This window comes from Lolium perenne, chromosome 3 (genome assembly GCF_019359855.2).
Source record: "Lolium perenne isolate Kyuss_39 chromosome 3, Kyuss_2.0, whole genome shotgun sequence".
Taxonomy (NCBI): domain Eukaryota; kingdom Viridiplantae; phylum Streptophyta; class Magnoliopsida; order Poales; family Poaceae; genus Lolium; species Lolium perenne.
Genome location: NC_067246.2, coordinates 70,618,882 through 70,634,593, shown reverse-complemented (window position 1 = coordinate 70,634,593; position 15,712 = coordinate 70,618,882). Strand labels below are relative to the sequence as shown.

Here is a 15,712-nt window from a genome sequence, read left to right as displayed (position 1 = left end):
CCAGGAGGTGCGTCATAATATTGAAGAAGGATGGCGGGAACACCAACTCGAAACTGACAAGACATTGGATCACATCGTTCTGTAACCGTGGTAGAACTTCTGGATTGATTACCTTCTGAGAGATTGCATTGAGGAATGCACATAGCTTCACAATGGCTACTCGAACATTTTCGGCAGGAGCCCCTCAAAGCAATCGGAAGCAATTGCGTCATAATCACGTGGCGGTCGTGAGACTTCAGGTTTTGGACTTTTTCTCCGCCATGTTTATTATTCCCTTTATATTGGACGAGAATCCAGACGGGACCTTCATCTTGCTCGGGCATTCAAAAAAGATGACCTTCTCTTCTTTGGTCGTAGCGTAGCTGGCTCGACCTTGAAACCATTACGGATGCCGGTCATCGTGGTCTTTCAAACGTTGCTGGTCCTGCCGTGCTTCCTTTGTATCATTTGTCTTCCCATACACGCCCAAGAAGCTTAGGAGGTTCACGCAAATATTCTTCGTAACGTGCATCACGTCGATTGCAGAGCGGACTTCTAGGACTTTCCAATATTCTAGCTCCCGAATATAGATTTCTTCTTCCACATGGCTGCGTGCCCGTCGGCTCCCTTCGAACCGATTGTCCGCCGGGACCCTTTCCAAAGATGACTTTCAAATCCTTGACCATATCAAATACCTCGGCACCGGTGCGTTCGCGAGCTTCGGCCGGTGATCTGCCTTGCCGTTGTAATGCTTGCCTTTCTTTCTTCTTGGATGAATTTTCGGAAGAAATCGACGATGCCCAAGGTACACGTTCTTCTTACAATTTGGCAAATGTACACTTTCAGTCTCATGTAAGCGGTGCGTGCATGCATTGTATCCCTTATTTGACAGTCCCGAAAGGTTACTAAGAGCAGGCCAATCGTTGATGGTTACGAAAAGCAACGCTCGTAGGTCAAATTCCTCTTCTTTGTGCTCATCCCACACACGGACACCAGGTCTGCCCCACAGCTGTAAAAGTTCATCAACTAATGGCCTTAGGTACACATCGATGTCGTTGCCGGGTTGCTTCGGACCTTGGATGAGCACTGGCATCATAATGAACTTCCGCTTCATGCACAACCAAGGAGGAAGGTTGTAGATGCATAGAGTCACGGGCCAGTGCTATGGCTGGAGCTCTGCTCGCCAAAAGGATTCATGCCATCTCGTACTTAGACCAAATCTTATGTTCCTTGCGTCATTGCAAAATCTTTGAACTCTCTGTCGATCTTTCTCCATTGCGTTCCATCTCGCGGGTGTCTCAACTCCCCGTCCGACTTACGGTCCTCTTTGTGCCATCGCAACAACTTGTCATGCTCTTTGTTCCTGAACAGACGTTTCAACCGTGGTATTATAGGAGCATACCACATCACCTTGGCGGGAACCCTCTTCCTGGGTTTCTCGCCCTCAACATCGTCACCAGGGTCATCGCCTCTGATCTTATAACGCAATGCAGTGCATACCGGGCATTCATTCAAATTCTCGTATTCACCGCAAGAGGATGCGATCGTTGATGCATGCATGTATCTTCGTAACCTCTAAACCTAGAGGGCGGACAACCTTCTTTGCTTCGTACGTCTTTGGCGGGCAACTCGTTATTCTTTGCAAACATATTCTTCAACATTTTCAGCAAGTTTTCAAATGCCGAGTCAGCTACACCTGCCTGTGCCTTCCATTTCAGCAAATCCAGTGTGCAGCCCAGCTTTTTCAGACCATTATCGCATCCGGGGTACATCACCTTTCTGTGATCCTCTAACATGCGATCCAAATTCTCCCTCTCCTTTTCAGTTTCGCAGCGTCTCCGTGCATCAGCAATGGTCCGACCAAGATCATCAACGGGCTCATCACGTGCCTCTTCTTCACCTTCCCCTTCACCTTCAGCATCCTCCATGAAAGTATCACCGAAATGAGCAAGATAGCTTTCATTGATGAAATCATCCCCTTCTTCATCTTCTTCCATTATAACCCCTCTTTCTCCATGCTTGGTCCAACAATTATAGCTTGGCATGAAACCGTGCCGAAGCAGGTGCAGGTGAACTTCTCTTGAGGAAGAGTAACCCTTCTGATTCTTACAGTCAACACATGGACAGATAACAAAACCCATCTACTTGTTCGCATTAGCCACTACGAGGAAATCTTTCAAACCCGTAGTGAACTCGCCGGAGAGTCGTATACCGTACATACATTGTCGATTCATCTGCATTATTATAATATAAAATATATAATTAACCATCATGCATTTGTTAAACTATCTAGCTATAAACAATATAAATTAAACAATGAACTACACACATGCATATTTTATCAATGACACACATGCATGAAAGGTTCAAGTTGCTAACCGCGATCGAGGAGGAAAAATAAATGAGGAAGCTCAAGTGTGGCTCCAACACTTCATATCATGTTTGTTTCATGCTCTTGGGGCATTTCATCAAACACCTTGTGTGCATAAGAGGAACCAAAAGCAAACATACACCCCCTTGTGAAGCTTGTGAAGAGAAGTGGCACCAAATGGCTAAGTGTTGTGAGCTGAGGCCAACCGCGACTAAAGCCCCTCCCGTCCACCAGCTGGCCAGCGAGCGCGCTGGGCCCAGGTCTTTAGTCACGGTTCGCCACCCGAACCGCGACTAAAGACCCCATTAGTCGCGGTTCCTATATTTTGGCGACTAATGGGGCTGGACCAGCGGTGCATGTCGGTTCGCCCGCGCTATCTCTGAAGAGTCCGTGTTCCGCCGCATTGTGTGTATCACCCCTTCCTTCGTCCGTCCGTCCTCGCTCAACACAAAAAGATACCGCCTCCACATCTCACATCGCCGCTCCGGACCCTCACGTCCTCTCCCTCTACAGAGCGCCGCCTCCCACCCGCACCACCCGATCTCTTCGCCGCCGGTCGCCCGCACGTTGGATCTCTCCACCGCCGGCTGTATCCAGCCCTTTCGGCAGCCCCAAGCTCTCCGCCGCCGGCAGCAGCCAGGTAGCCGGCGCGAGGACGCCAGCCTTAACTCGATCCGTCAGCCGCGCCTCATCTTCTCCTTGCCGTCACAGTCTGGTAGCAGCGGCAGCAGCACAACATCTATTCAGAAATTCAGTTCAGACCGTGAGAAGTGAGTACTTCATTTTTTCCTTCAAAAAAAATATGAGTACTTCGTTTTAATTCTCGTTTCTGATTACCCGAGTTGAGACTAGAGGATGATCATTCGTTAATTTATAGGTCTAAAAAATAATGAAACAATGGAGAAACTCAACACCATCTCATGGAGGCAGCGGCATGGGTACTCATTTGTTTGACTGGATAACAAATCTGTTGGTAGAGTATTATTTCAATGAGGATTATTTGAGTAATCTGTGCAACTGTGCTCCTGAACCAATATATCCAAGACGTACAATTTATGCTACTTGTATTCTGTAAATGATTTAGTTGGCAGCCTGCTGTCAGAATTAGTCAGATTCCTCGGTATGTGCAACCGTAAACATCTCGACCTGACCAGTAGTATGATCTCACAGTGCAGTTTATGGAATTCTGCTCAATCAGCTAAACCTTTGGTTTCCACCATTTGGTTACTGGATTGGTTGATCTATATGTATGGAAATAATTAGAGGGTGGTGCCATTACAGGACATTCCAAATGCGAAAATCCATGTCTACATACACGTGGGCGTCCCGGGCTTATCCCAGCCGTCCAACCGACGTCGTGATTCGTGCTGCTGACTAACTCGCCCGCACGCCCTCCTCTATTGACCCGTCCGTTTAGTTGGAAAACTCCCGTCTCCTGCCGCTTTGCCTGGCTTTTGCCTAACTTCTGCCCAATGTCGGACACGCTTAGACCCAGCCGATCCACCCTCATATCCGTCGACTGGCTCGGGCGACTAGAGCAAGAACAGCAGCGCCGAAATCCGCCGCCGCCACAGCACCTCCCGGCGCCGCAGATCACCGCCGCCCCAGCACCTCCCGGCGCCGCCACAGCACCTCCAGGCGCCGCCCCAGCACCTCCCGTCGCCGCAGATACTTCTGCTGGCGAGAAGCACCTCCCCTCCCCACCGCGCCACCCCAGCAACTCCCGTTCCTGGACATGTCGATATTGCTTCGGGAGCGTGCTCGACGTGCTCAAGCCCTCTCGATCTGGCGCCTCCCCACCCCATGCTCGAATGTGCTTGTTGCGAGGACACGGTTTCGTTCTTGTGCAAGAAAGGGACCAACTCTGGCAAAAGATTCCGGAGGTGCAGGCACCAGGTATTCCAATCTTTCTTTTTTTGCTAGCATTTTCTCTGCTTTGTTTTGGTGTTGTAGATTCTTCTTCGTGCTTTTTACAAAAAAAATTCTGTGTTTCAGTACTGCTTCACTTGGATCTGGGAGGAACAGCTTAGCAAGTATGTGAATGAAATGGTGATTCACAAGACGGCGGTGGAAATCCGAGTTTCGCCAGGCACTGCCAGTAATCAAGTTCAGCACAAGGAGGACCAAATTCGAGCAAGGGATGAACAACTGGAGCTAGCCTGGGTGCAAACCGCCTCCTTGAAAACCACTGTGGAGGAAAACCAGAGCTAGCTTGAACACCTTCAAGATGCTGTTCTGGGGATTGATTTTTCTATTAGCTGTTCGGTTTGTAGCCCTGATCCAAATATTGTAGGCTGTTCTGTGTCTTTGATAGTCAAATAATATTGGGGTTAGTCTTAGTCATTTTAATTGTTAACCCATTTGCGACCAGACATGCTAATTTTCAAGATGCTTGAGTGTCTAAATCTATGTTACTGTCAAAAGTTGTTCCTGCCAGGTGAATCCTTCTTTGTAGGCTCAATGAAGAAATTTGGCTAGGAACAATTTCTGTCCTTGCAAAACCAGATTATACAAATCTCAAATAATTTCTGCAGAGATATCAAATTAAAATGTTGCCATGGAGATACATTGTAGTCTTAGTGCAGATTATTCTAAAATTTACATTTTGGATGCATGGAAATCTGGTAGATTTTTCCATCCCTTGCTACTGTCAAAAGCCTGCACCTGTGTTGCCAGGTGCATCCTTCTTTGTGGGCTTTTATGAGCAATTTTGTGTATGGAGCATTTTCGAGATTGACAAATCAGATTATACAATTTTGTCATCTCAAACAATATTTGGCATGGAGATACATTGTTGCCTTAGTGCAGACCTGTCTAAAAAGATTGTTTTTATGTTGTTGACATTTGTTTGCTTCAGTTTCGGGATATGTTTGCACACATCTAGCCGTTTCACCAATCGGGTAAGCTGGAGAACATGAATTTTATTATTGTGTTATTCTAACTGATGCACTCCCATGTGACAAAGGATTTTTTTTGTTAACGGCAGTGTTGCCTCTGGCGTGCTAACTCTTATAGCTGTTTGTGACTTCAATGGAATAGACTTCTCTAATTTCCATGGACAGGTAAGAAAATAGAACTCTTATCCTGGAACATATTTTCATTAAACAAAGTAGTGCACTTAGGGGTCAATAAATTCTAATGCATGTCATCTTTTTTTGCTTTTGCAGCAGGACTTGCTCGAAAGTTTCAAGGGATTGCTCCTGCATGAGGTGTTATCAATCCGGGGGAACAACGCGAAGACTCCGCAACAATTCGTCCAGTGTATCGATTTGGAGTAAAAAATAACACCAGGGATTGGATCCAAGATTTGTAACTGACATCTATTTTGGATAGCAGCTTTTAACCTTACAGCTGATATTATTTCTTTTTTGATGGCAACGATTCACCTGTTATCAATCATGTTTGTGATCCAGTTAGTACACTCTATCCTAGAGAACTATCTTTGTAGCTCCAGAATGTTTCAGATTTCAAATTTGCCGGTGCGGCTTTATAATTTGGATGTTAAACCCGTACAACATGAGTCTGGTTGGTAAGGCTAATTTGCCATCAATTTGGAAATTTTAAAGTATCAATTTAACCCCGGAATCTTGTCTGTTATTGGAGAAGTGTTGTTAAAAACAATACATCTAAATCTAGTTCGTTTTGAAGAAAAATGGGGTGGTCTGAAGAAAAACTTATATTTTCAACTTCACACTGCATTCTTTCAAGCTTGCTATATAACGTGGTCCCTACTCAGTCCTGACCAAAAAAGAAGAAAAGAAGATGACAGTGTACACCTCCACGATATAGAGGGAACGGGGATGCACATGTACAGCTTGCACACTTGATGTGGTACTCACGTGAACTGGGACCACAAGGTGTAGCAGGGATTCTTTTTTTTATTTGTATACTCATGTTTAATGTTTGTTGACAATGTTCAACAGTATATGATTTGATGTTCAACAATATATGATTTGTTTCAAATAATGCATGGACTTTTATAGTGTTAAATTGAAAATATTTTTTCGCTGGCCTGAAATTGTTCAAAAAATCTCAACTTTTATTTCAAGAAAATTTCAAAGTTGTCCAACTCATCTCAGTTTTTAGTCAGTGCACTTGAGTTGAAGTACAGCACCAGGAACTATAAAGCCAAAAGTAATGATCAGAATCAGAAAAGGAACCAGGGACTCTAAAACTGAATGACATTAAAATGACAACATAATATGCATCAGTAATTGGTGTTTTTTATTCTGAATTTCTGATGCACCTGGACAACAATGTTCAAGTCTGATACAAATAACAAGATTGTCTCAAGGAGCCTCAAATCTGAGTGACCCCAAATATTAGAGTGATGGAAAGATTACAACAAAGGGTAGCACCAAAAATAGCCTTACAGAATCAGAATATAATCCAGCCATAACACTAAATAGGCAAATGTCTATTTGAGCCTCCAAAAGAGGACAGGGAGATCACCAACGTTGCAGGGTAGCACCAAAAATAGCCTTACAGAATCAGGACATGTCTGCTCTAACCTCACCAAGCTCAACCTGAAGAACGAAACAGTATGGCGTGAGAAACATGTTTGGGCAAAGCATATTAAAATGAACTGGTGCTTATAATATTGTGTTTACATTCCTGCATACCAACGCACGTAGTGCATTGTGCACAAACCAGAGTTGTTCCTTCAAGAAAATTGCAAAGCAAAGCAAATAGGTCAGAAGTCAATTTACTGAGTGTTCATTCGGAAAAAAATGAATTAGTCTTAAAGCCAACAGGTTGGAGTACAGTTTTCATGCTAGTTGAGAACTAACCATCTGCATCGGCCGCCAAAATCTGAGGTCTCTACTCCTTGGGCCCATTCTCCATCTTCCAAAGACCACCCATCAAAGAATGTCTGTGACGGTGTGTAGCCCTCACCTCATCAGAGTTCATCATTGTTGGATCGACGACAAGTAGATCCCTCGCCGAGATGTCCCATATGTAACAGCTGAAGCCTGTACTTGATGGTACTGGAGCAATTATCTGGATGAAATAAGTTTGCATATTAGGCATCATGTTTGTAAAAATGGTGTTGACCTGTAATTTCAACAGCTAAATTTTGCTTACATGACGGCAGTGCTGAAAATCATATTTCAGATGATCTCCAACAAACGCATCCCTTATATGCTTAGATCAAAGGTAGTCGCCACCAGAAAGAACAGTTGACTGCATGCATAGAACAAATAATGCCTAAGAAAATGCATAGAACTTAACAATAGACAAGGCAGCAAAACTTTGGTGAAAAGTAGTAGGTAGATCCTCACATTCTGAGCGTTGTGACTGGTTATTGCATCTCTTGTCAGACCCCTGCATAAAAGCATTGAATAAAATGTCTACTAAAAAGGTGTAAAATTCATGACATGATGAAAGGGTAACAATAATTTCAGTACAAGACAGTTGAGGTTCATACCGCATTGCCGCATTCTATCTCCTGCTTTGTTTTGTAACCGTTCCCTTTGTTGATGTTGCTTCTGCCATATCTTACGCCGAACCCAACATCCCAAGTAAATAAATTGTCAAACTCATATGCTTCAGCGAGAGAATCAAATACAGTGCCAGGTTTTGGGTAGAATATTTGCGCTGTATACTTAGAGGCGGAAGCCCTCAAAGCTGCCTCCACAGCGCCCACCTCACTTGGGGGCCTGCAAGTAGGCAGCTCTATGCCTTTTGCAGTACGGTTGCTTCAAGGTTGACAAGAAAATATTCAGACATAAGCCAAACTGTTCATGGGCAGTACAGGAAAATATTCAGACATAAGCCAAATTCAGACATAAGCATTTTGCAGTACTTTTGAAGTAAAATCTAGGAATTATTGGCCGTCTAAACTTAATTTGGTTTTCACGGCGAACTGCTAGCATGGAAATCCACACACACTAAGATGGAAACTAACGGTTGTTTCAGATGCCTAGAAAATAAACTGACATTATACTGAAAAACAAAATGGAAAACCAAAGCTCTTTCCAGGTCAATAATAGGATCAATCAGCGAACTGAAACTTGAATTCACATCGATCACAAATTCTTATATCTTTGTGGGTAACCATAAATATGGTGCTTCAAGAAAGTACGAACAAACGAAATGTAAAACAACAAATAAGATTAGTAGATAATGTTGTGCTACCACTTTGTATGATGATACAGATTATCATAACACAGTTTATAATTTGTGTCAGCGCCAAGCCTGTGACACCGATGCTGACCAAAGAGCCACCAAGCCATATATCAAGGCCGGTTCGACAGAGCAAGCCCAACTCACGTGTCGTCGGCCCAGACTGGCTGGGGCCCAAGGCCAGGAGGCAAGCTAGGGCGAGCGAAGCATCTACAAGTGCTACAGCGGACGAGTAGTTCGTCATCCAGTTGGATCAGGACGGACGGCGGCTCTTCTCTCCCACCCCTTGGCTCTATTTTCTCGGCTCCCCCCTTCTTGCTGTACGAGAATATTCCTGTATCCGTGGTTTGTAATCCAGATATTGAACCTGAATCCCGTCTCACTACTTGCAATCAACCTTGTAGTGCTGACAATTTGGTACCAGAGCCACCTCACCACCCTTCCAAAAATTTCCCCCACCAAATCCCACCCCCCCACCCGTAGATCTGGCCCCAGTGGTGAAATCCATCATCCAGACGAGATCCGAGAAGAGGAAGGAGCTCATGGACGACGAGGCGAAGGCGTTCATGAGATCCCTCATGGGAGAGGTCACCGGCGAGCTCAAGGGCACCATCAACGCTCTTGGTGCGGAGGTGAAGACGCTGACCACCTGGAAACCCGAGTTGGAGGCTCGCGTGGGTGAGCTCCAGGTCGCGGTCGGCGAACTCCAGCGTGCGGCGATGCAGCAGCAACCGCACGTCACCATCGACATCCCCGCGCCGGCTACCGCACCCGCCGACGCGGGCAAGGAGAAATCATCGTTTATGGGTGCGGCGCAGTTGGGGGCGTCCCCTGGGCAATCCGGCCACGGCGAGGCGACATCTCACCGGGTGGTATCGTCGGGGTTCTTCGGATCCTCGGCGGTTCCCCCGGTCACAGGTCTGTCTCCGATTCCAGCCCAGAAAGGCTTTCAGTTTCCGTTGGTCACTCCTCTTGGTTCAGTAGGTGTAGCGCAGTCCTCGGGTGCAGTAGGTCAAGCAATTCCCACGATGGCCTTTCCTCAATTCGATGGGGAGAACCCACGTTTGTGGAGAACCTTGTGCGAGCAGTATTTCCATATGTATTCAGTAGATCGATCCTTCTGGCTCTATATGGCTACACTAAATTTCAGCAGTACCACCGCAGTTTGGCTCCAATCTGTCCAGAGGAAGTTAGTAGGTCTAGACTGGGAAGGATTTTGTGAATTTTTGTGCTCTAAATTTGGTCGGGATCAACACCAGCAATTGATCCGGCAGTTTTACCAGACTAGACAAACGTCCACAGTTTCTGAATATGTTGAGCGTTTTAATATTCTTATGAATCACTTGTTGTCATATTCTGAAACAATACATCCATTGTACTTTCTGACAAGGTTCGTGGAAGGATTGCGCGAGGATATCCGGGCAGTGGTTATGATTCAGCAGCCTGTGGATCTCGATGCAGCATGTTCTCTGGCATTGCTGCAAGAGGAGGTATCAGAGGGGCTGCGGCGCGACAGGCCACGTCGTTTTGAGCCGTATGCTGGAAAATTTGCTGCTAAACCAGGTGTCCCCATGCCTTTACCAGCACCTCCTCCTAAGGGTGGTGGTTTACTAGGAGCAGAGGACAAAAGAACAGTGGAAGCAGCTCGCAATCCACGGGAGAACGACAAGGTAGCAGCTCTGAGAGCGTACAGGCGGGCCAAGGGCCTGTGTTTCACATGTGGCGAGCGATGGGGTCGTGATCACGTGTGCCCAACCACAGTGCCTCTTCATGTGATCGAAGAATTATTGCAGATGCTTGATTTTGAAGAAGGTGAATCAGTTGTTGAACAAGTGCAGGAACCTGCTCAACATGAGCACTTGGCGGCTCTATCGGGACCAGCTTCGAGAGGTACTGATGCTCCTAATGCTCTTAGGCTCCAGGGTGTGATTGGCAACACGCTGGTTTCGATGCTCATCGACTCCGGTAGTTCATCTTCCTTCATCAACCAGAAGCTCATTGACGGCAGTAAACCAGTTAGACAGTTGCCAAATAGAATCAAGGTCAAGGTGGCTAATGGGGCAGAGCTTTTGTGTACTGAGGAAGTGCAAGCGTGTGAATGGTGGAGTCAGGGCTACCAGTTTTGCTGCGATCTCAAAATTATTCCACTTGGCAGTTACGATATAATCCTGGGAATGGACTGGTTGGAGTATCATAGCCCAATGAGAGTTGACTGGGTGAAGAAATACTTGCAATTTGATCATATGGGTGAAGTTATTAGGCTCCAAGGTATCACGGGAGCTAGTCAGAAAGTCTTGCAGCAACCAATACATGAATTGAAAATGCTCCATGAACAACCAGCAGGTGACCAATGGGTACAAGTTTGTCAGGTTGAGGTCAGTGCAACGACTGAAACTCCTGCCATTGTTCAAGCCTTATTGGACCAGTATCAGTCAGTGTTCCAAGCGCCACAGGGCATGCCTCCTCCCAGGTCATGTGATCACAAGATACCATTAATTCCCGGTGCCCAACCTTTTTCCATCAGGCCTTACAGGCATGCTCCAGCTCTGAAAAGTGAGATTGAGCGTCAGGTACAGGAACTACTTGATAGTGGTGTTATTCAGCTGAGTAACAGTCCGTTTTCATCCCCGGTGATTTTGGTGAAGAAACGTGACAATACATGGCGCTTGTGCATCGACTACCGCCACTTAAATGCACTCACTTGCAAGACCAAGTTTCCGTTGCCGGTTATTGACGAGCTTCTGGATGAGCTCGCCGGGGCTTCTTGGTTCTCTAAATTGGATCTACGAGCGGGGTATCATCAAATCAGGCTGGCCGAGGGTGAGGCTTACAAAACGGCGTTCCAAACGCACCAAGGCCACTTCGAGTATAAGGTGATGTCCTTTGGTCTGTCTGGTGCCCCGGCAACCTTTCAGAGGGCGATGAACACCACTTTGGCACCTCTTCTACGCCGATGTGCTCTCGTCTTTTTTGATGACATCCTAGTCTATAGCCCAGACCTGCAGCAGCACTTGGTCGATTTGGAGGCAGTGTTGCGTCTCTTGCAGCGTGATCAATGGCAAGTTAAGCTCTCGAAATGCTCATTTGCGCAAGCAAGGCTATCGTACCTTGGACATGTGATCAGCTCGGAGGGAGTCTCTACTGAAGATGAGAAAATACAATCAGTTAAGAATTGGAAGACACCAAGAAATGTAAAGGAATTGCGAGGGTTTTTGGGTTTGGCTGGGTACTATCGCAAGTTCGTCCGCCATTTTGGGATCATTTGCAAGCCTTTGACAGCTCTCCTCAAAAAGGGTGTCTTCTTCATCTGGACAACTGAATGTGAGACTGCCTTTCAGTTGTTAAAGGAGGCATTGGTAACAGCCCCAGTTTTAGCTCTTCCAGACTTCAACAAAGTGTTTGTTGTCGAAACGGATGCTTGCGATCGGGGAATTGGCGCTGTTTTGCAGCAAGATGGACATCCAATTGCCTACCTCAGCAGGGCTTTGGGACCTCGATCGAGTGGCCTTTCCACATACGAGAAGGAGTGCATGGCTATCCTTTTCGCCGTTGATCACTGGCGCTCATACTTGCAGCTTGGGCAGTTCATCATCAAAACGGATCAGCGCAGCCTAGTACATCTGGAAGAACAAAGGCTAACAACGGTCTGGCAACACAAGGCCTTCACCAAGTTAATTGGCTTAGACTACAAAATCTGCTACAAACGTGGTGAGGAAAATCGAGCAGCGGATGCCCTTTCACGCAAGGAGCCACAGATTGGTGAAGATCTCTGCGCTGTTTCGGAGTGCAAGCCTACGTGGTTGGAGGCAGTAGCGTTGGGGTATGCTGCTGACCCTCACTCGCAGCAGTTACTTACAGAGCTAGCAGTGGTGGGAACCAAAGGTGCATTTACAATGAAGAATGGCCTGATCCGTTTCAAAGGCAGAGTGTGGATTGGTTCTAATTCTGACTTGCAGCACAAAATCTTGGCAGCACTACATGATGGTCCAGCGGGTGGCCACTCTGGTTACCCAGTGACATACTCCAGAATTAAGCAACACTTTGCATGGCCAGGGATGAGATCGCATGTGAAGAACTATGTTGGATCTTGCCTCATCTGCCAAAAGGCTAAACCAGACCGCAGCAAATATCCAGGCCTGCTACAATCTCTGCCCACTCCGGATGAAGCTTGGCAAGTAGTGTCGCTTGACTTCATTGAAGGGTTGCCAACTTCTTCCAAACAAGACTGCATTCTAGTGGTGGTTGATAAACTCACACGATATGCACATTTTGTGCCGCTATCCCACCCCTTCACGGCACAGACAGTCGCTTTGGCTTATTTCGATCATGTCTTCAAGCTGCATGGGCTCCCTAAAGCTATCATTTCCGATCGAGACAAGATCTTCACAAGCTCCTTTTGGCAACAACTTTTCAAACTTGCAGGAACCCAACTGTGTATGAGTACTGCTTACCATCCCCAAACGGATGGACAGACGGAGCGAGTAAACCAGTGCCTCGAGACATTCCTTCGTTGTTTCACTCATGCCTGCCCCAAGCAATGGTCCAAGTGGCTCTCGTTGGCGGAATTCTGGTACAACACAAGCCCCCACTCCTCTCTGGGAACTTCTCCGTTCAAGGTGCTATATGGTAGAGAACCAAATCACTTGGGCCTCTCAGTTGTCAATGTCCATCCTGTTCCGGAGCTGCAACAATGGCTTGACGAGAGACAAGTTATGCTTGATTTGGTGAAGCAGCACTTGTTGCGAGCGCAAGCCCGCATCAAACGCCAGGCAGACAAGAACCGCTCGGAGCGAGCCTTCAAAGTGGGTGATCAAGTTCTTCTTAAGCTCCAGCCCTATGTCCAGATGTCTGTTGCGAAGAGGGCCAATCATAAACTATCTTTCAAGTACTACGGGCCTTACAAGGTTGTCGACAGAGTGGGTGCTGTTGCTTACCGTTTGGCCTTGCCTTCCGAATCCAGGGTGCATCCGGTGTTTCATGTATCACAGCTCAAATTGGCAAAGGAACGACAGGGTTTTCCCCAGGTAGCATTACCCACTGATGATTTGAGCTTTCAGGTTCCTTTGGAAGTCTTGGAGTATCGCTGGCGCAAGGGTGCAAACAAGATGACACGCCAGGGCCTCATTCTGTGGTCTAGCTCAGTTCGTGAAGCTGCAACATGGGAGGACCTGGACGATCTACATCAGCGTTTCCCCTCTGCCCCGGCATGGGTGCCGATCCGGGTACTCGACTACCGCTTCCGGCAGGCCAAAAACAAGCAAGTTCGTCAAGGTTTGGTGGTCTGGTCGCATTCCACAGAGGAGACTGCTTCTTGGGACGACCTCGACACGCTCCGTCGCAAGTTTCCGCAGGCACCGGCTTGGGGACAAGCCGGATTTCAAGAAGAGGGGATTGTCAGCGCCAAGCCTGTGACACCGATGCTGACCAAAGAGCCACCAAGCCATATATCAAGGCCGGTTCGACAGAGCAAGCCCAACTCACGTGTCATCGGCCCAGACTGGCTGGGGCCCAAGGCCAGGAGGCAAGCTAGGGCGAGCGAAGCATCTACAAGTGCTACAGCGGACGAGTAGTTCGTCATCCAGTTGGATCAGGACGGACGGCGGCTCTTCTCTCCCACCCCTTGGCTCTATTTTCTCGGCTCCCCCCTTCTTGTTGTACGAGAATATTCCTGTATCCGTGGTTTGTAATCCAGATATTGAACCTGAATCCCGTCTCACTACTTGCAATCAACCTTGTAGTGCTGACAATTTGTTACACATAGATTTGTTTATCATGATTGGACAAAGTAAATGAAAAACTTCACATCATACTAAGAACAACTTGATCAAACTATATAGTTATACGCCCAGAAGTAAAAGATTGCATCCACAATTTCATCAAATAAATTTAGAAATTCATACAAGCAAGATTGAAGAAACTGACCGTTTTATGTATAACGATTTGGGAGGTACAAACTTTTCTTGCTCCACAGGTGCCGCTGCATTGTGCATCTAGCTGGCAAAGGTGTGGGCGGCGGTGCAGTACTGGTCAACGTCGTGGGACTCGAAATCTTGAGCATCGATTTGAGTCGGGTAGTATTGCTCTGAACGGGGACGGCATCATCGTCTTCTTCCCCACCGGAATAGAACCAACTGGAGCCTACCGGGTAGTATGGGTCTTGAACGGGTACTGCGTCATCGTCTTCTTCCCAACCGGATCCTGCCGGGAAGTATGGTTCAGAAACGGCTACGGGATCATCGTCTTCTTCCCCACAGGAAGACAGTGAATCAGATCCTGAGCTGCGGCTGGACCTGAAAGAAGTAATCGAGGAAAAAATGAGGGAGGGAGAACGAGATGTGTGAACTGCTCATTCTGCAAACATTGGTTTATGGATTCGATTACCTATGAATCTGGCCGAGATGTGAGCCACCATAAGTAACTGGATCTACACATGGACTATGTACCACGGCGGCGGCCGTTCCCAAATCGTTCGCCGCGACACTAGAGAAAAGAGGAACTAAACAAATCAAGCAAGATCTCGATCTCTGATTCGGCTCCGAGATGAAAAATGTTTGGGAAAATAAGAAAATTGACCTAGCGAATCCAGGTCCAGCGACACTTGCCAAGAGCTCAGTATAGCCCTCCACCCCGTCCATGGTGGCAGTGACGGGGCAACGCTGTGCGAGAGAGAGGAAGAGTGAGGAGTGTCGGCCTGTCAGGGTCGACCGAGCAAACAAGATGCACATGTACACCTCCGTCCCCCTAATGGAGGGATTATGCACAAAGTACATTTAGAGAGGCACTTGGACATATTTCGTTACTTAGCCAACAGAGAGGCGGAGGCCCAGGCAGGAATCGGCGTGAATCTCCAACAAACGCACCGCTAGGATAAGCCCGTGACGCCCACGCCTATGTAGAATCACTGCGTTGATTCCAAATGATAGGTAACTCTAATGCCTATTTCAATTTCTTCGTAGAATTTGTGCTGGAATTTTTTAAGTCAGATGGAGAGTTACAGGTGTTTGCAACAACATATACGTGCTGGCCAGACACCAGCGAGCCAAAAATGGAACCATATATGCACCGGCAAAAGAATAGCTCAGCCACAAAACGTATAGTTTTGTAGTGGTTTCTGTAGCATTTCTACCCATGGGCGGCTTACCCCGGGGTCAAGGGCACTGCCTACAAGAGGGATTGCGTCGTTGGGACGAGATAGAACCACTATGGGTTTGAGGAGCGGCCGGTGACTGGATGCAG

At 47.0% G+C, this 15,712-nt stretch overlaps 2 protein-coding genes and 1 long non-coding RNA gene across 6 annotated transcripts; 2 read left to right on the top strand and 1 right to left on the bottom strand.

The window, feature by feature from the left end:
• Positions 1-2,888: 2,888 nt before the first annotated feature.
• LOC127338217 (uncharacterized) lies at positions 2,889-3,457 on the top strand. The gene is made up of 2 exons (XR_007874242.2): positions 2,889-3,120; positions 3,228-3,457. It is a non-coding gene; the product is annotated as an uncharacterized lncRNA (long non-coding RNA).
• Positions 3,458-3,790: 333 nt separating this feature from the next.
• LOC127341549 (uncharacterized) lies at positions 3,791-5,843 on the top strand. The gene is made up of 4 exons (XM_051367415.2): positions 3,791-4,246; positions 4,346-5,250; positions 5,337-5,412; positions 5,518-5,843. Exons 1-2 carry the CDS (start codon positions 3,823-3,825, stop codon positions 4,378-4,380), a joined length of 459 nt encoding a protein of 152 aa, XP_051223375.1. The 5' UTR covers positions 3,791-3,822; the 3' UTR covers positions 4,381-5,250; positions 5,337-5,412; positions 5,518-5,843.
• A 710-nt stretch (positions 5,844-6,553) lies between these two features.
• LOC127341550 (uncharacterized) lies at positions 6,554-15,204 on the bottom strand. Of its 4 annotated transcripts, XR_011754979.1 has the most exons (9): positions 15,050-15,204; positions 14,858-14,956; positions 14,399-14,766; positions 7,779-8,049; positions 7,633-7,675; positions 7,436-7,534; positions 7,141-7,351; positions 6,961-7,011; positions 6,554-6,876 (listed from the first exon to the last, which is right to left on the bottom strand). XR_011754979.1 is itself a non-coding variant. In XM_071827989.1 (8 exons), exons 3-6 carry the CDS (start codon positions 14,464-14,466, stop codon positions 7,497-7,499), a joined length of 420 nt encoding a protein of 139 aa, XP_071684090.1. In that variant the 5' UTR covers positions 14,467-14,766; positions 14,858-14,956; positions 15,050-15,204; the 3' UTR covers positions 6,554-7,011; positions 7,141-7,351; positions 7,436-7,496. The 4 variants fall into 4 exon arrangements, 2 of the variants coding, with proteins under 2 accessions (XP_071684090.1, XP_071684091.1); XR_007875628.2 differs by having other exon boundaries at positions 6,554-7,011; positions 7,779-8,088; XM_071827989.1 differs by having other exon boundaries at positions 6,554-7,011.
• Positions 15,205-15,712: the final 508 nt, after the last annotated feature.